General features: G+C 42.2%; 1 protein-coding gene across 11 annotated transcripts in view; it reads left to right on the forward strand.

Moving 5' to 3' along the window:
- The window catches only part of tns1b (tensin 1b), a 202,280-nt gene that overhangs the window by 107,462 nt on the left and 75,211 nt on the right, over positions 1 to 19,607 (forward strand). For all 11 annotated transcript variants that reach the window (XM_034884543.1, XM_034884534.1, XM_034884539.1 and 8 more), the window contains 2 exons: positions 1,831 to 1,869; positions 18,172 to 18,213. In XM_034884543.1, the coding sequence (XP_034740434.1) occupies positions 1,831 to 1,869; positions 18,172 to 18,213 (81 nt within the window). The remainder of the gene's footprint in view (positions 1 to 1,830; positions 1,870 to 18,171; positions 18,214 to 19,607) is intronic.

Below are 19,607 nucleotides of genomic sequence, written 5' to 3' on the forward strand. Positions count from 1 at the left end.
CACTGACTAACATCTGCTGATACATCCGCTGTGGTTAACAGTATCATACAGTATGGAGGATCGGAGTCTGGTTGGGTACGGGGACAGTCAGGTTGTTATGGTGGCGACACTCTGTCGTCTCCTTGTTCTTAAAACCTGACAGCATTGCTGAGTTGTGTACTCATTACTGGAGCTGGAGTACTCGAGCAGTGCCAATTCTTAACATTGTATTTTCTGAAGGAAATGCTGCATATTGTACACAAAGAACATCATAAACAGCCTTATTTAACCCTTGTGTTGTTTTCCCGTCAAAATTGAAAAGCAACACTTTTGTTTACGCTTTTTATTGTTTTTTCAACACTTTTGACGTTTTTTTTCAATGTTCAACACTACTTAACACTAACTTATTAACTTTAGTTTAACTTTTTAAAGTTATGGTCAGTAAACCTCATTTATAGGAAATTCTACCTAATGTTTGAGTTAGAAAAGCAGAATTGAGGAATTATTGAGACTAAAATTAAAGGAATGGATGTTGATGATAATCACAGACTGGAATATGTCAACTTTTACTCAACACTATTTCAAACACATTTGTTTTTCAAATGCTATAAAATTGAATAAGACGCCCCAAAATGAATGAAAGTGTAAATGTGTTGTGTGGAATCAATCATGTTATTTTGGGGGATTAAAAGGAACATTGATATAGGACAACGGGTCAATTTGACGCGAGGACAACATGAAGGTTGAAGCTGTTGTCAATGTTTTTTGGCCACTCGGGGGCAGCACAACCAGCTGCTATGAACCCAACAATGACCTTTATAGCTAACATGTAGTCATCTATTATTTTCATCCGTCTCTTTGGATGATAAATGCTTACCTACGCCGGTGAGGCTAGGTTTTTGGTTTGTCTGCCTGTCTGTCAACAGGATCCGATTTTCATAAAACTTGGTGGGAGGGTGTAGGATGAGCTAAAGAAATACCCCATATATTTTGTAGCTGATCCAAAGAACAGGGCAGACAATTCCTTTCCACTTTCCTTAACATTGCAGGTTTAGGGCCTGGCCTCTGGTCTGTGCTCTCTGAGGGCCCTTCTAGTTACTGTGTCTGTGTGATGTTGGTTAGGTAGGTAGTGAACAGAACGTTAATCAGAGTTTTTTAACTTCAGCTGGAAATAAGGTTGATGATTAGTCAGCTAAAAACAGTATAGTTGTAGGTCATAAAACCAAAACAATGAGCTGGAAGAAGATAGTTGGGTGGGGATTCTCTGGGGGGTTGGCACTACCAAATACTATTACACATTGGCATGTTTTACATTGTTAACATGAACTTGAAAGAAAAAGGGAATCCCGCACACAGCTGTTGCTGCAGCATTGCCATTTATATTAAAAAAATATATAACATCCTTTGTCAAGACTGCTATTTTATTTATTTTTGGAAATACTCTTGACAAAGGTCCAGAGGGACCGAAATGTTAGTTTTCTTTAAGAAATAATGATGCTGCAGCAAGAGCAATGTGCAGGATTTTCTCTTTCTTCAAGTCCTATTTTTACCCACGCACCTTGCATGGATGTGTGAATTTGTTTTTTCTTCAAAAGTTACATTGTTACGATCAAAATACCGACGTGCGTAGCTTTAAGTGACGCCTGCCCCTCCATCCTGGTTTTCATCTGCATCTACACTAGCTATGGATACAACACTGGTGGCATGTTGGGGGCACTGTGATGACATGAATCCATAAAGCCTCTCCTAAATGTTAGGGTGGTAGTCCGTTGCTCTTTATAGTATGTTCATGAAATAAAATAACTGCAAACAAGCAACAATATGACTGACAAGTTCTATTTTTGTTTTTAGGTGTCTTCCTCTTGTGTTCCAGCGACAAACTACGAGCTGGTGAGTAACACTTTTTGGTCTGTTCTGTTTTAGTAATGGTTTCCATGCTGTACGTGCTCAGCAGGCATTACAGGGTCCTACCTGGTGCAGAATTATTTAAACTGGGTTGGAAGGTAACAGCCTCCATCAGCTCCACTAACAAGGTAGTTACTATAGCGCAGAATGGGCCATTATCTGGAGGCCCCCTGAGACAAACTTGGGATTTAGGGCTATATAAATAAACCAGAATCTACTCGACTTAACCATTGTTTGGCAGTTGTTTTTGTTCTATTTTGCTGAGATAAAAAAAAGAAATTAGGATCGGGGTTTTGGATATGTTGGCGGCTGTGTCAGGAAATCCAAAATCCTTTTGATGAGAAAGGTAAATAAAGAGCTGTGTCCTTGGATCTGCTGTCATGATGACGTCTTCTGGTGTTTGAGTCAGAGTATGAAGTGATTTTTGCGAGGGCAATAAAAACATGCTTTCTCTGTTGCCTTATTTGGTGTTGGCATCAGGAGTCGTGTTAGACCCGGAGATGATTTCCTCGCTCTCTTTCTCATATGTGGTGTGTTTAAATGGTTTTGGGTGCTCGTCAACCCAAAGAAAATATCCCCCTGCACTTTTTTTGACGCTCGCAGAGAAAATATTTCCCGAAACGTCTTGTTTTTCTTTCATAAAAGCTGCAGTGATCAAGCAAGAACATGTTATTATCCTCCGCAGATGCTTTCGCACCAGAGGCTTTCTACATGAACACATCTGTTTAAGATGTGCAAGATGTTCTTTCTCGCTAAAGGGCTGCTCAGGAACCGAGCTCTTTGGTTTCTGAAATGAACACACACACACACATACACACACACACACACCCCCGCAGACACACACACACACACACACACACACACAGTAAATGTTGGCCTCCATATCACTTGAACATGACACTGTCCTGACTTAGCCTGTAGTCTGTTAATGCTGCTTCTCTGCTTGACTTTCATCTCTGGCCATTTGCTCTAATGACAATCATCTTCAAGTTGCTACGAGACAAATGTTGTCAGGGAAGTTGTTTGGCTGCGTTGGCTTATTTTTCACTGAGTCAGCGCAAACGCAGAGTAGAATCTGTTCTTCCCCATCGATCATCCGTTTGAATTGACCCAATCACGGTGGTTGTTGACAATTACTTCAGGATAGAAAACTCCTGCATCCTGTCAGTAAAATGTAACAGGTCTGAGAAACAACGGAGTATACTCTCATCTTATTCATCTAAAATACGTGTCAACACTTCCCCTAATGTTAATTTACTGTAACTCTGGCGCAGCGGACTAAAGAAAAGGACACCATCCAACTTAGCAATCAGTCCCACCGACGGTGAGGTGTTGCTGTTTGTAACGCTAGATTTGGTTTATCAAAGGTTCTAGCAAAGATAAGATAAGATAAGATAAGAAAACCTTTATTTGTTCCACAAAAGCAGCCCCGTATATAAAAAAAGCCTATTTTAGACCCTGTCAGACAGTTACGGCGGAAAATGACAACAAAAATGAACGAATTTGCTGATTTCTCTTCTCTCCATTTGTCTACCTGGAAGTGATTTCTGTGTTGCGGTGAAGTCACTGTAATTAAGGTTGTTGAAGCCGCAGGGCTTCTGCCTCTATTTTATCTCTTTTGTCTTGGCTTGCCAACAGGAGTTTTCCCAGAGGCTTTTGTGGCTGCGTTATAGGTGCTGATTGCTCTCATAAATGCTGATCAGCTGAGGTGTAAAACATTTGTTGGTGTACCTTTACCACCGAGGAAGAAACTGGCTTAAAGGCTAAAAACAGTCATGCTGTCTAAATGTGGCCATTGATGGAATATGAGAAGTAATAATAATATAGGTATGGACTGAGCACAGGTTGCTTGTTTGCACCTGAAACTGGGTTAGGGTGTTAAGCTGCTGTGCTTTTTTTCATTGGTCAGATTAAGTGATTCTACGTGTGCATACAGTATGTGTCACCCAGTATGTGTCACCCAGTATGTGTCACCCCTCTAGCCGTGGCTCAGTATGACAGGAAGTGGATGCTGCTGTTTGTGTTTGTGTGTGGACGTGCGAGTGTGCATGCCTTCGAGCGACACAGTGTTCCCAGCAGCAGTACCCCAGCCTGAGGTGTGTGTCGGTTCTCTTCAGCACCTTGTTTGGTGAATTCCTTCCTTCACAGTCGGAGGCCAGCATGATTTACCGCCCCACTCAGGTGGAGACTGAATGCAACATTGACCTTATATTAAGTTAGTTGGAGAAAAACAACTTTTTCTCATGAGAATCCAAACATTCCCCTCTGACGAGTTGCAAAAAAATACACCGCTTTATTACCAGATGATAATGTTCCCTTCTGAATGACGTGGACATCTGATGTTTTCATGCAGCTGTTTCTCAGCATAAGAATAACAAGTGCTTCCTTTTGATTCCACTGCTTTTATTGGCCTAGGACGTGCACTTTACTGTTTTTTAGTTAAACACAATTTAACGATATAATAAGCCATATTCTTGCATGAAAAATGTCTATAAACAACTACACCTATGTTATGTTTAGTAGTGAACTGACATTATCCCAGATGTTTCCAGCAATGTCCAAACCCAGAGAAATCTATGATTTTTTTTATCATTGACACAGGGTGTTCTGTTTAGTTGCCTGTTAACGGCGTCATATAACCTTTGACCCCTCAAGAAGGGCGAAAGCCAAGACTTGATAGCCATGCTAAAGGCAAAACCATAAAGTTGCTAGTTTCTAACTCCATCAGACCCTAGGCACTGGCGCCCACGTCTGGACAAAATTGAGCCCCCCCCCACAGGTGCCCCCCAAAGGGCTTCGGTCCGCCCTGGATCGGCGTCCCACAGTTTGGATTTGGAAGCAACCAAAATAATTGTCTTACTTTGTTCAAATGACGGACAGTTCAAAGACAGACCAGCAGCCAAACCTAGTTCACATCACACGACTTCCAAGATCTCAGAATGACTCCACTGCTCACTACCAAACAGTTTTTTTTACGTTGACGTGACGGTGCCCAACCTATTCTAACTGATCTCAGATGAAGTGTACTGTTTGCAAAATTATGGGTGGAAGAAGAAATGTAGAAGTGAATAATCGCAACATTTGTTAAAAACATGCAGTAACTCAGTGCACACTGCGCCCCCCCCCCCCCCCCCCCCCCCCCCCCCCTTCGTACTAGTCCCAGTCTAAGCAACTACTTCAGCTTTGATCAAACGTAGATGATTAAACTCACTACAACAACCATTTAGTAGGCTTTGTTGGACTTTAAATCTTATCACACACTAGATGTAGATTGTAGATGTTCAAATTTCCTTTTTTGGGGGTCACTTTAATAACTTCTTATTAGCCTAAAGGGGAATTACAAAGATGTTGACACGTCAATGTCTGTTCCTAGGTGCCGCAGCTTCGGTAAATGACAGAAATAAGACACTCAAATTGTATCAGATGTAACTGCACCAGCATGCACAAAAATAAAATGAATGTAATTATGAAATGAACGGCCTCTTAGTCCTGATGTCAATATAGTAAGCCACTAGGTATTAACTATGGAGTCTAGGGAATGAATTTGGAAGCTGCCCACCACTCATTTATTGTAATTGATAATGCGTGGTTGGAAGATGATGATGATGATGACAGAAGTGAGTACCCCCTACCAGACCCCTGCACCGGGACGTGCACGGCGTGCTGTGAAGCATGCTGGGAGCATTCCTCAGACGTGCCCTCATGACGAGCCAGCTCTGCCAGGAATATCTTTTTTAAATTTTTTTGCACAAACAAAGGCTGGATGACGGGATTGAGGGAGAGCGAGAGAGATATAAGGGATTGTGGTGAGGTAGACTGCACATCTGATCAAATGCCCCCCAGAAACACACAGAAGGAATGCATGCACACACAGGCAACACACTCTGAAAAGCATGAACCTCTAACACATACGTCATTCACCTTCTTAGTTTTTTTTCTACAGGTCTTTAGTAGTGGGGGAGCAGGGCCAGGACATTGCTGAGTAATGAGTAACTGCAGGGCAGAGATGGTCTACATGTGGTCCAATTAGCACTGTGTTTAGAACCAAACATATTCCCCTGATGTGGCCTGTATTATGCTGTGTACACAAGCACCAATCAGCCGTCCTCTAATGGTGTGCAGTATGATCCCAGATCCCTGGGAATGTACAGACTAGGCCATTACCATTAGAAACCTGTCTAATATAGAACTTCAGTGGGGTGTCCTGTGTGTCCCCTGCCAGCTAGCGTGTTTTGGGATGGCGCATGAATATGGAGCCTCTACCCCAGTTCATACAAATGGAAATGCACAATTTAAAATTATTTTTTTAAAGATTATCCCTGGTATGGAGGAGCTGTGGGCATTTTGCGTCACGGTTACTTGTCTGTTTCACGTTTGTACCAAGTTTATGATAGTTTTGCATTTTTCATTAGTTTTTAACAAAGAGAAAGAGCGACTTAAGCACTGTGTTAAAGTATGAGGGTCACTTTGATGCATTTGTTTCTATCTTGTTTGACACAATTCATTATCCAAATGCAACCCAACCCCCACTCCTCCATTAATCAACAGGCCTTTCATTAGGGAATTACTGAACATAGGCAATTAGTTAATTGATCTCTGATGCCGAGAAAGCAATGCACACATTTGTTTTTTTCAGAAAAACCTTTAAATAATCTTAAAGCTCACTTCTTTCTTTTACTTTTTATTTCTGAAACGTGTAGTTTGTGCAGTAAAAGTCCTTATTTTGATGCATTGCCCAAGTTGTTGGCTGAATTACAAGCAAACAGTGGCTTGTTAACTGCCGTTTTACAAAGTCCTCCCACCATGCTTTGCAGTTAAGAGAGTGAAAGCACTGGGATTGGTCTATGACCTGTTTTGATAATGGACTACTACACGCAATGCTGTCATTAACCCTCTCTGGTCTTCTTACCAGTGTTAGGAAGAACAGTATGGAAAACATTGGTTCAGACTGTAGTCACATTCAGCCTGCCTAGTAATGTCAGGCCTTCCTGGGTATCTGCCAGTTATCAGGTAATCTTGCATTTTGGTGGGTATCCTATTGTCGGTTGAGGTCTTTCCTCTAATAAACAGCAGCTACTGAGACTTTTGACTGTGACGTGTTTTAGCGCCACCTTAGTCTCGCATTGCCAGACCTTCGTCCACAGGTCTGGCTAGTCCACACAGCCTTCTGGGATTCATGGAGCAGGTAACCATAGTCCTCAGATTGGACAGATAGTCTAGCCAGCTGTCTGAATTTACCCTGCAGAGATCTGAGGACCAGGTAACCATAGTCCTCAGATTGGACAGATAGTCTAGCTAGCTGTCTGAATTTACCCTGCAGAGATCTGAGGAGCAGTCATCAATATAGACTAGTGCCACCCAAGCTTTAGTAATACTTTGCTCACCTGCCCAACTTTAAGAGACAGCCTCGACTGAAAAACTACAGCATAGGTTTCTCACCTGACGAATGTTGGATGCAAATGATGATAGTTGTCTCTCAGTTGCAAAGGCAAAGTAGTATGACACTGGTACAGAAGCAATGTCTTAGGCTGGTTAGGTGGTTTACTGTACAGTGAGACTCCCTACCAACAGTCACTGTTGGTTTCTTTTAACCATGACAACAATCTTTCCCTGAAGTAATCAAGGAATCTTCAGTCATATAACATATAGCAGCGTGGCTCAAGGTAAACGCTCCATGTGCTAAACATCAGCATCCCTCGCTCAGAGCCCAGCTGTGCCTAAGTAAAGCCTCACAGGGCTGCTACTGAAGCTGTTGACTCTTCAGGTTTGTTCTACTTCAATATGGACGCAGACAGCTGCAGACCTGATGTAAGCAGTGGTGGAATGTAACTAAGTACATTTACTACGTACTGTAAGTACTGTACTTTAGTTTAAATGTTGAGGTACTTTTCTTTTTTTTTATGCCACTTTCTACTTCTACTCCGCTACATTTCAGAGAGAAATATTCTACTTTTATTTTCACTACATTCATCTGACAGCTTTAGTTACTAGTTACTTTAGTTACTAGTTACTTTAGTTACTCCATTACATTCATCTGACAGCTTTAGCCGCTAGGTTTCAGTTCTGAATACTTCTTCCACCGCTACATGTAAGAAGATGTCTTTCACTGGAAATGAAGTTGAGGACCTCACAACATCAAGTAGAAGAGCGTTTGTTCTGGTTGTATTTGACTGGAAAAATAAAATGAATCAATCTGTTTTTTTATAAAGACAGACAAAGATGAACTATAAAGGCATGCGTAGCGATAGCCTGTTTGAAAAAAATTGTCAGTTTATATTCTCTAGAGCCATGCTGGCCACACGGCCGCGGCCAGCATGGATTGGACTTGGTTTGGTGTTGGTATTGATTGGACTTTAGTCTGTTGTTGGGCCTAACGGGATCCTCCTAACACAATGATCTCAAGACAGTCTAGTGGTTCATTTTTGTCATGGCAGTTTGAAAGGCAATGACATACTGTACAACCTAGTTTGTTGTGTAAGCTATATCTACATTGCACACATTTTTTGGGACTGCATAATGTACAGAACATCTGAGATTTAACATGCCTGAGGAGTCAAAGTCAGGCTGAAGAAATGAAAAACAAACACTGCAGTGATAAATTAATCGCTGTAGTCTAGATAAGGCTCGCACAATTCCTTTTCACCTTTTTTAGGGTTATTTTCATGATATTTACCATATTTGGACATATGCAGAGTTGAAATATTGAAAAGTGGAGGAGAAAATGTGACTTGTTTAGGTTTGAGTGTGTGTCGATGTGACTGAGGAGACCCTCTCCACACACACACACACACACACACACACACACACACACACAGATAGGAAGAGTGAAAATCCCTGGCAGATGCCCAAAGTCTCTCTGCAGAGTCTCTTCTCTCTCACATGTTGCCGAAGGCTTTCGGTTACATAACAGAATGAGGGGTCCGGTTTTATCAGCAGGAGCAGGGACAGGAACAGGGACGGGGACAGAGACAGGGACAGGGATACAGACAGGCCTCGGGACAGACACAGTGAAGGTGGTTTATAGTCACTGACGGCTCAGTGGTATTTCCCACAGCGGAGACTGTCCACTCTGTCCTATCATCTGGTCCTGAGGGATCCCTGGCATTTTACAAGCCCCTCCACCCCAAGAGGGAACGGGAACAAGCATACACACTCCAGCCCCGTCACTAACCCCCAACCCTGGATACACACAGGCCCAAACAGCCCCCGTCACTAACCCCAAACTCTGGACACACACAGGCCCAAACAGCCCCCGTCACTAACCCCCAACCCTGGATACACACAGGCCCAAACAGCCCCCGTCACTAACCCCCAACCCTGGACACACACAGGCCCACCCAGTCCCTCCTGCCCCAACACTCTGTTTACATTTCTGGGACATGGCTGTGTGAAAGCTGCAGATGAAGGGCCACAGAGCATGAGAGAGGAACAGCTGTGTGTGTGTGTGTGTTTGTGTGTTTGTGTGTGTGTGTGTGTGTGTGTGTGTGTGTGTGTGTGTGTGTGTGTGTGTGTGTGTGCGCGCTCTTGGGAGTGTGTTATTGAGACTAATGAAGCAGTCAAATAATTTTGTAAGTATTGTAGAAGGTGTTATGAGTAGGCTGCGTTATTGATTTTACAAAATGCAGATATCCATATGACTTATTCAAGGGGAATAGTGATTAAAAATAACAACTCAAGTTTTTTTTTTACACATTTGATGTTTTGACAACTGCCAGAGTTATCCTTCTCGTCCAGATCCATTGTTACCACAACTTTAAATGACTAGTAGTAGTGCTTTTGGTGCCTTATTCCTGTTTTGTCTGGTTGCTAGCTGGCTGGGGTGGCTGACTGTGGATGTGTCCCCGGACCGGGGCTGTCATGATAGTGGATGGATGGTAGCATTGGCTACTTGTCAAGCAGCACGTTTACAGTAGGCACCAAAGCACATTTGCTCTTCGTTCCCCCTAACGGATGGGAAGGAAATACTTACCAGTATTCTTATGTGTCATTTCAACGAGTTAATGAACGACTGAAACAATATTACTGAGGGACCACCCCCTGCAAAAAAGAAAAAGAAATAGAATCAAGGTTTGTGTCAAATTGTGGGTCAAAAATCGTGAACCCAACCGAACCAAAGTTTGGTGTATCATTGCAGCCCTAGCTGATATTAATTTCCACTGTTTACCTTTCTTCTGGGAAGGAAACATGTGGTATGTTTCTGCTTGGGGGAGAAGAAAGCATAATGAATGTTTGAATGATTTACACTGAACACTACAGTGAAACCAGCAGCCCCTCGCAGGTGACAGAAAACATTCCTCTTGTTTGTTTTTGTTTTTTAAAAGTTTTAATCAGTACATCTTGCATCTTTAAACCAAACGGGAATTAGCTCGGGGGTGGCTTCAGCTCTAGTGGAGCAGGATTGCCTTTTTTTGGCAGCCACTAGACGGGGAAAACCTTTGTCAAAGCTCTTGCCAGCTGCCCTTTTACCTTGAAGGCAAACAAACACATTCACAGTTTTCACCCACTTTCTAAAAGTAGAGAAACTAAGAAAGCTCTGTCACTGAAGCAATGAGCATCATTCAGACTTTAAGTTGACTTTCAGTGTCAGTGACATGTAGCTTGTAGCTGCCAGCAGAGTGACAGCGTCTGAATGAATTGTATTGTGAAGGACGGAGGCTTCAGGTAAACTAGTATTATTGCAACTTGTATCAACCCCTGCTTCAGTGTGTGTTTATTCCCACTAGAAGGCACTGTTGGACATGTGAGCTTGGTGTCCAGTGTCTCATCTGTCAGTCCGTGCTGCCAACTGTGACGGACAGTGTTTGACACTAAGGGGAAACTTTCCATACCGTGGCATGAAGACAGTCAGAGCTAGTACTTTAACGTCGACCCAGTCAGAGCTGCAAAGACGTATCGATTAGTTGTCAACTGTTAAATAAATCCCCCCCCCCAACTATTTTGATAATTGATTAATCGGTTTCAGTCATTTTTAAGAAAAAATGTCAAAAAGTCTCTTATTCCAGCTTTTTAAATGTGAATATGTTCAGTTTTTTCTCTCCTCTGTGACCGCTATCTGAATTTCTTTGAGTTTTGGACAAAAAGAGACATTTGAGGACGTCATCTTGGGCTTTAGGAAAAAACACTGATCCACATTTTTCTCCACATCTTAAAGACCAAACAACTCATCAATTAATCAAGATAATAATTGCCAGTTGCTGCTCTAGATTCAGTATTTTCTTTATTTTTGTTACAAGTTGCCAGAACTGTCCTGCTGTTAGAGCCCCAGACAGCTGCTGCTCCCAGGGGATTAAAACAAGATCCCAGACAATATTTGGTAATAGAAACATTGCTCACCAGCTTAATTTTCAACTGTAATTTCTTTCAAGAATGATCAGTAAGTGGCATCTCGGAAGAACCAAACGATTTCTTTATTTCCTCATTCTGCATTGTTTTGGGGACTTTGGAAGAAGTGAGAAAACACTGTCAAAATGTAGACTTTCTTTTCAGGGAGAAGGAGGGAGAAGGAGGGAGTAGTAGGGGGAGAGGAAAGGATGAGTGGCACTCAGCACACACCCTTACTCTGACTCACTCACACACACACACACACACACACACACACACACACACATACTGTATATAGACACAAGGATATACTCTGTACTAACAGCCGAGTTCCCGTGTATGGTCAGTGGCTCCACTCACTCTGTCTCCATCGGAGATGGGGACACAAGACTCAGGTCGCTCTTAAGTTGCCCACACATTGACTTGAGACTCGACTCAAGACTTGACTCGGACTCAAGATGCTGGACTCGTGAACAACCTTTATTTTTAGGAAAGGTCTGGTGAGGTGACCGTAACTCCTAACTTACTGTACCTTCTGTATGTAACACGTACACGTTTCTGCAGCGTGCGGCCACACGTGCGAGAGGACAACAAACATGTTGACGACACCAGCAGCTAATGGGCCATTCGTCAGAAGCTTTGGCTTTAAAAACTTGAGACAACGGGGCTCAAACAGAAGCACTGAATGCTAAATATGTGGACTCTAACTCAGAGACTTGAGACTTGACGTGGACTCTAGCTCAGAGACCTGAGACTTTTGTCTTGGACTCTAGCTCAGAGACCTGAGACTTGACGTGGACTCTAGCTCAGACACTTGAGACATGACTTGGACTCTAACTCAGAGACTTGAGACTTGACTTGGACTCTAACTCAGAGACTTGAGACTTGACGTGGACTCTAGCTCAGAGACCTGAGACTTGACGTGGACTCTAGCTCAGAGACCTGAGACTTGACGTGGACTCTAGCTCAGAGACCTGAGACATGACTTGTACTCTAGCTCAGAGACCTGAGACATGACTTGTACTCTAGCTCAGAGACTTGAGAGCATCTCTGCCATATATACAGTATAGCTATGAATAATAATTTAAGGCTTTTCTTTCGTTCTTTCAGTTTCACACTGGCATCGGTTACTGCGTGCTCAGCTCTCTGACTGAACGTAAACACTGAATCCTTCCAACACTCACAATCAATGCTGTCTGTTTTCTCTCTCTCTCTCTCTCTCTCTCTCTCTCTCTCTCTCTCTCCACAACTCACACCCACAATCACACACCCAAAGCGGTGATTTCAACCACTCCGCTGAGCTAAATGGGCTGTGTCTCGAGCTCTAAAGATGCACAGAGCTTTATATTTAGCCCCGGGTCATTTCTCCAGAGGCCCTGCTTTGAGCTACGTTTAGGGGGGGAAACTCCCTGCATGCTAGCTACCTCTGCCTTCCTCACGGATTGGGCTATAATTTGGTAAATTGGTCAAAGGAGCCACTGTGCTCATGTGAAAGAAAGCACATGGTACGGTGTTGGCAGAGACAAAGCACCGTGGGTGAAAGTCACACTCTAAAGTGCTATATAGGAGACACGTGCCTGTGTCCGTGGTCTCTCATCAGCTGTGTGTTTTTATAAGGACACTCGGACATGTAACAAAGCATGAAGGCTCCTAAACCCTTAGCTTATCTATAGCTAGTAGCTTATCAGTAAATAAGCCGTGTGTTGTATTGTTGGAAGTTCTAACTAAAAAGATAATAAAGAGAGATTCCTGTTTATTACGACTTGGGTCCCTTTTTTGTAGATTTGGCTATGATTTGGTGATAGAAACCTTGCCTCATCACTGACAAGGAGTCAGAGGGGACAGGGAACATGAGCGATCACACATGTTAATAAACTCTTTTGGAAGAGAAAATGCAGGACAAAAACTTTGAAAACAACGCCAGTCCACAGACCCACTTCCTGCTTCAACTTTGACCTACTGCACTTGCTGCACATACTGTTTTCACCGAGCATTGAAGACTAAAATATCATAAGCAAGCATATGTGAACAAAACAATTGTGTAGTAATAACAGGCGCTAGGGGGGAGCGAGACGACCACCATTCAACTCAAAAATGACTCTGACGCTGTTCAGTTAAGGTACATTAAGCTAAAAAAAACAGCATAATTTCCCTTTAGATAAATTTGTGGGCATTTTAGGCCTTTATGTTTACAGGAGCGATAAGACATGAAAGGGGAGAGAGAGGGGGAAGGACATGCAGAAAAGGGTCGGAGTCGAACCAACGGCCGCTGCGTTGAGGAGTGAGTCTTCCTGGAGAGCTACCCAGGCAACCAGCAGGAGATTTCCTTTAATAAACCGGGTTGTTTCTTTAATTAGCATTGGTAGCAGTTGTCCGAGGTAGAGGCCGGTCACGTCTAAGTCCGAATGTAAGCACCTGTTGAGGGATTTTAATCATTGGTAGTGATCAACAACAACTCCCAGATGTACTCGTTCTGAGCAATAAGGCAGGAAATGCTGAGTAAAATGTTGTCATACGGTTGACCTATTTTTTATGTCTGTTTATGTGTGCTACCACAGAGAGATCAACAGCCTGTATTTAGCTCTTCTCATGAGAATAAATGCAGTATGATGCTCAGCTGACTTGGCTCCAGGTAAAAAGAAAACCCTGAGTAGCTGGAATGGATAATGTTCTTCTTCTCTTCTTTTAAATTGGTAGAATTACTGTCCAGCCAATATCTGTAGTTAGAGAGATATGTGTATTCTTAAAGATTTAGTGTGCTCATCCTGCAGGTGCTGCACCGCTCCTGGCTACAGGACACCGGTTCTGTTCCTCTTCTTACCTGATCACATCTTTTGTAATAATGTTTAAAGACATAAGTGTAATTTACAACCCCTCCAATAATCCATTCTGGGCTTTTTCCTATGTTTTTGTGTTGTTTTTTTGGACATTTTTGTCACGTTTTCAAGTTTTTCTTTTGCTTTTTCAAAGTTTCTATTTGACAATTTGTTGTTGCCTTTCCAGATTTTTTTTCCCTCAAAATGTTGTTGCTTCTTTCAGTGTTTTTTTTCCCAATTTGTTGAGCTTTTTGTTGTATTTGTCTATTATTTTTCATTACATGCAGACATGTGTGGACTAGCCAGACCCTCTTTCACAGCGCTGTGGAGGAAGGTCTGGCAAAGTGCGACTAGAAGCTTGGTGACGCTAGTTACAGAGCAGGCTAACATGCTCTCTGTACCGTGTTTTGTGAGTTTTGTTCTCAGGGAACTACTTCACCTTCCTCTTTTTTGGACTCTCTGGCTCTCTGTTCCCCTCAAAGCACCACCAAGACAGTTTGCGATTGGTCAGCAGCGCCCAATACATTGTCTCTGAACACAGTCCTGGGCCCTGGAGATTAACCTCTTACCTGTAATCTCAGAGATACTAAGACACAGCAAATTCTCATCATTTGAGTCTGTGAAATAAACAGCCTATAAAAGCCAGGATCCGATCCTGGCTTTGTAATTGGTGTTAGACAGAGATTTATTGTGCATGGCTTGCAAGAATTATCTTGAAAATGATTTAGAAGAAATGATACCATTACTTGACTAAGTGCTACACTTACCCTTCAATTTTTTTTCCTTTGAAGAAGGCTCAGAGAAAGGGCAAACACTTCCTCTGTGGACCTTTTTTTTCGCTGATACACAACTTCCCAGGCGTTCTCATGCTTTCTGAATTAGTCGCAAGCCCCGACGACAGTACACACAGAGAGACACACAAACACACACACACTCCGGCCATCTGGCTGTAATTGTACAAAACGGAAAGGCACATGTTAGAATATATCATTGTGAGAATTGTTTTTGTCTGTGTGTGTTTTTCTGGGTGTGCACACAATAGGCTCTATTTGTGTGAGAATGCCTGCGGCTGCACTTTCTGACCTCCGAGCACAGCCACAGTCTGCATTTAGAGGCTTGAACATCAGTCTGGTTTTCCTTTTCCTTGAAGCAACTCTGTCTTGTATTTGTCTGATATACATCAACGCACAGCGACACACCTACCTGGTAGCGAAAGTAGATTCTCTCATTCTGTCCCTGGTGGGTGGTTTACTCTGGGCCTTCAGACCGTATTCTGGGTCCTGCATAGCCAGACTATAATTGACTCTTTGCATTTATTCCCTGTTTCTATTCCACTGAAGCTGTGTGCCGAAGCGGAGCGTCCTGGGTGTCACAGTGCAGCTGTCTGTGTGGGTACTGTCCATTGATCACTACCATGAAGGAAGTTTCCTCTATAAAGTGCTTCAATCCAAATTACGATTTCCAACATTTGACAAAATAACCCAATATATATCAATATATATACATTATATTGTCTTCGATTTTGGATGTCGTAACATCATGATATAACATAAGTGTTATCTTTGACTGGTTTTAAAGGCTAAATTACAGCAAATTGGTGGGATATTCTGAACTTTCCAGACTGTTGTAGCTGTTCTATTATTTGCCTTTTCCCCATCTAGTCATTATATTCACATTACAGAAAATTACTTATCTTAAATCTAAGTGTAAATATATTCCGTCAAAGCATCGGTTGTCAACACTACAACATTGCCAAAAAATCAATATGGAGTTATTTGGTCAAGAATATTGTGATATCTGATTTTCTCCCTATCGTCCAGCCCTAATCTGAAGTATCTTCCTTCTCGGGACCATAGGGCTTCATTGTGTATTAAAAACACACCAACACACACTATAGTTTATTCTAAGTCAGTCCCACACCCTCATCCTGCTGCCTTAGATTCATTTAAAGCAGCTGTATTAATCCACAGTTGAAAATAGTTTCCAACATTTACTCCTGTTTGAGTAATGTTTGCTTAAAACTACAATTCCCAGCTGTTTCTTTTTCCAAGATATATTATTTAGCGTGGCATTTTTAGGCTTTTATTCTTGACAGCACAGCTTAGATTGGAAACAGGAGAGAGAGGAGGAATGACATGCAGGAAAGGGCCGCAGGTCGGAATTGAACCCGCATCCACTACGTCAAGGACTGAGTCTCTGTATACGGGTGCGTGCTCTACCAGGTGAGCTACCCAGGCGACATGTCCAGCTTTTTTGATTTATATTAGGACATTCTAGTTTTTTGTGGAAACTTTCAAAAAATGTACAATAATTGGGCGGCCTCCCTGCAGTAACTCTGAGGACCCCCTAGGTGTCCCGACCCCCTGTTGAAGACCTCTACTCCCTACCAGGAAGATCTACAGAGACAAGGATCCTTACAATCAAACTGCACATCCGTCCTGGCTGCAGTCAGGCTGAACTCATTTGTTGGCGACCATGGCCGCCAAAACCAACAGATTCAGGAACAGTTTCTACCCACAAGCCATCTCTCTGATGAACAGCCGACTTCTGACCCACAGTGTCAGGTTCAGTTCTGGTCAATAACACTGTAACACTGTCTATACAGCACCTGTATTATTCCACTTATTTAGTATTACTCTTCAATCCCACTCTCACTTCTCAATTATATATTTTATTATTTATTCATCATTCTCATTTCCTATTTTTCAGAACTGTTCATATTGTTCATACTGTTCATATTGTAATATCATAACATAATACTATTTTATCCCAGTACCCTTGCACTACGCACATTTAAATAATTGTAGTGATCTCTTCATTGCACTCATGCCTCTATATTGTTTCTGTATAGAGTATGTATATAGTGTGTATATATTAGTGTGTATATTTCTGTTTTGGTTGATATGTATGTGTAAGCACAGTGTGTCCAAAGACAAATTCCTCGTATATGTCCTCATACCTGGCGAATAAAGCTGATTCTGATTCTGATTTTGCTGCAATGAACAGTGCCACGAGTCCTGTACTTCCTGTCCTCTGGGCTACATATAGACTGGTAGTTTCCAAACAGGCCAACTCTGGATTTGTCTAAGTAACATGTGTGTATGTGTGGTAGTCTGGGACTAGCGAAGCCCGCACAAGCTCATGACATCATGGATCGCCCTGATGTTTTCTTCTTCTGCTCTCTGCCGCGGGACTCTGTCTTTACCCCCATCTCTCTCCGGCTACACCCCCCTAGCCGGCCCTGCCTAGACATCCATCCACTCTCTTTTATTTCTCTCTTCTGTTTCTTTTTTTTTGTCCCCTATTTCTTTCTCACCTTCCGTCTCTGTTGGTCTGTGTCCACCCCTCAACCCTCTCTGTCCATAGCTGTATATGGCGTTGAGTTCCACGGATGGACTCTCTGGTCTTGGCTAATGGAAGCAGACTTGTCTCATTGTGTAAATATTTGCACAGAGGGATTATGGAGGGTCCCACGCATTCAAGGTGGAGCCCCACTCTGCTCCAGGCCACATTAGGGCAAAGAATGGCGCTGAGCGTAGCTTCCACACAGCATGGGAGGAGATGATGGGACATGGCACAACTTAGGGCTGGGATGATGTCCCGTTCCTCCCGCTCTGATTCTTACACGACACATGGGTGCCGATTTCATTTGTGTTACGGTTTTCATTAATGGATATTCTAGAAGTATTGCGATTCCATAGTATTAAGTTTTGTGATTTTCTTTTCCTTCCTTAACAAAAATAATAGTGAATAATGATACACTAATATATATATAAATATTATCAGTAGACATTTCTAAAAGCTAATTGCAATCTAAACATAATACACATCTCATGTCAATCAGGCAGTCTGACATTTTAATTCATTTGTACAGAATTAAATAACATGGGTTTTCTGCATGTTCTGCATACAACAGATGTGATGTAGAATACAATCTTCAGGTGAATCAGTGGTAAAAAAAAAACAGAATATCAATTCAGGGGAAAAGAAGCCATTTACATTACAAAAAAAATCACAAACGTACGATTCACGCTTTTCTTTCTGCCACCACTAAAACAACCTAACATAAGACGGGTTTGCAAGGTGTGGATTGTTGCAGGTGTTGATCTCACCTTCTGTTTCTCTCTGTTTTTGTCTCTTCTGTGATCAGGCACCGAGCAGTGACCTCCCTCTCAAACATGTAGACACCATGGTGAGTTTCAACCTACATGACCTCTTCTCTCTCTCTCTCTCACTGTTGTTTTCTCAGGTCCAGCCATCTCTTTTGCTTAGATTACTGGAGTGAAAGAGCAGATAAATCTTCCCCTATGTGTGACACTGGCAGACAGATGATGTAAGGTGTTTGATGTAGGAGAGGGTTTGTTATGAGCAGAGAGAGGCGTTCCAGCTGCACTTCTATTACAGCAAATACACCTGAAAACAGCTGAAACCTTTCTCAATTAAAGAACAACTTTAGGTGTATACTTAGTCCATTAATCATTGTTTCATTTGTCTATGGGTGTCCACAGGAAGTACTCTTTGTTTACTGTTGGTAGTTTGGACTGGCCTTGGAACAGTACAAATTCGATGGACTGCCCGACTTGTGACATTTCCAGAAAAAAACACACAACCGATGTTCACATCAAAAACAAAGTGCCAGCTTTTAGTTTTACTAAATGAAGACCAATTTATCAAATTGTACCACTGGAACTCAATTGTTAAAACTAGACAATGGGGGATTTCTTTACTACTTAATCTAGCCACGCTGCTGATTCAGTTCCCTTTTAGACCGTCACACTGGGGGCACCACACTGGGATTAGCTGCTGATTTATGAACAGGAAGATTAGTAAGTGTTTGTTCCTCTTGTACAAAATGATACACATATCTACCAGACAAGATATTTGAAATAATGTTTGATTACATGCAATGCCAACATTTAAAAAAGGCTTACTTTTTACAGCATCTGTGCGTGGCAACAACAGAAGGGTGAAGGTTAGGGAAAGATTGGGATTAATGCTCGGGCTGCACAATATACTGTATGTTTTTTTTATCGTCATCGCGCTATCAATTTGCGCTTTAATCTACGGTGCCCTGGAGGGGACATGGAGGGGGGGGAAATTAACATGACACATAGTGGGGGACAAACACTTTTGTGAGATCTTGACTTTGTTTTTGCAAGATCTCGCAAATCCAACAAACAATAAGGCTACTAAGGCTAGCTAGCTAGTCTTTAAATAGCCTTCACTGGTCTCCGTCCAGATCAACAGGATCTGTTGGTCCATTTCTTTAACTGTCTATGGCCAAAACACGGGCACCCAGATGATACGTGCGAGTTTAATTGTAAGTCATAAAATGTCACAGAAAGAAATACTCATAACTCTCATAATACTGCTTTTTTCGCCACACAGTAGCCTATCATTTTGTGATTAATTACTTAGTAATCAAAGTCAAAGTCAAAAGTCAAAGTCTGCTTTATTGCCCATTTCTTCACATGTCAAAAACATACAAAGAAATCGAAATTGCGTTTCCCTCTATCCCACGGTGACAATTAAGACATTTATAACAAATTTGGTCCACAGACAAACATAACATTCAAGTAAACAACA

The sequence above is a fragment of the Etheostoma cragini genome, chromosome 11, assembly GCF_013103735.1.
Source record: "Etheostoma cragini isolate CJK2018 chromosome 11, CSU_Ecrag_1.0, whole genome shotgun sequence".
NCBI lineage: Eukaryota > Metazoa > Chordata > Actinopteri > Perciformes > Percidae > Etheostoma > Etheostoma cragini.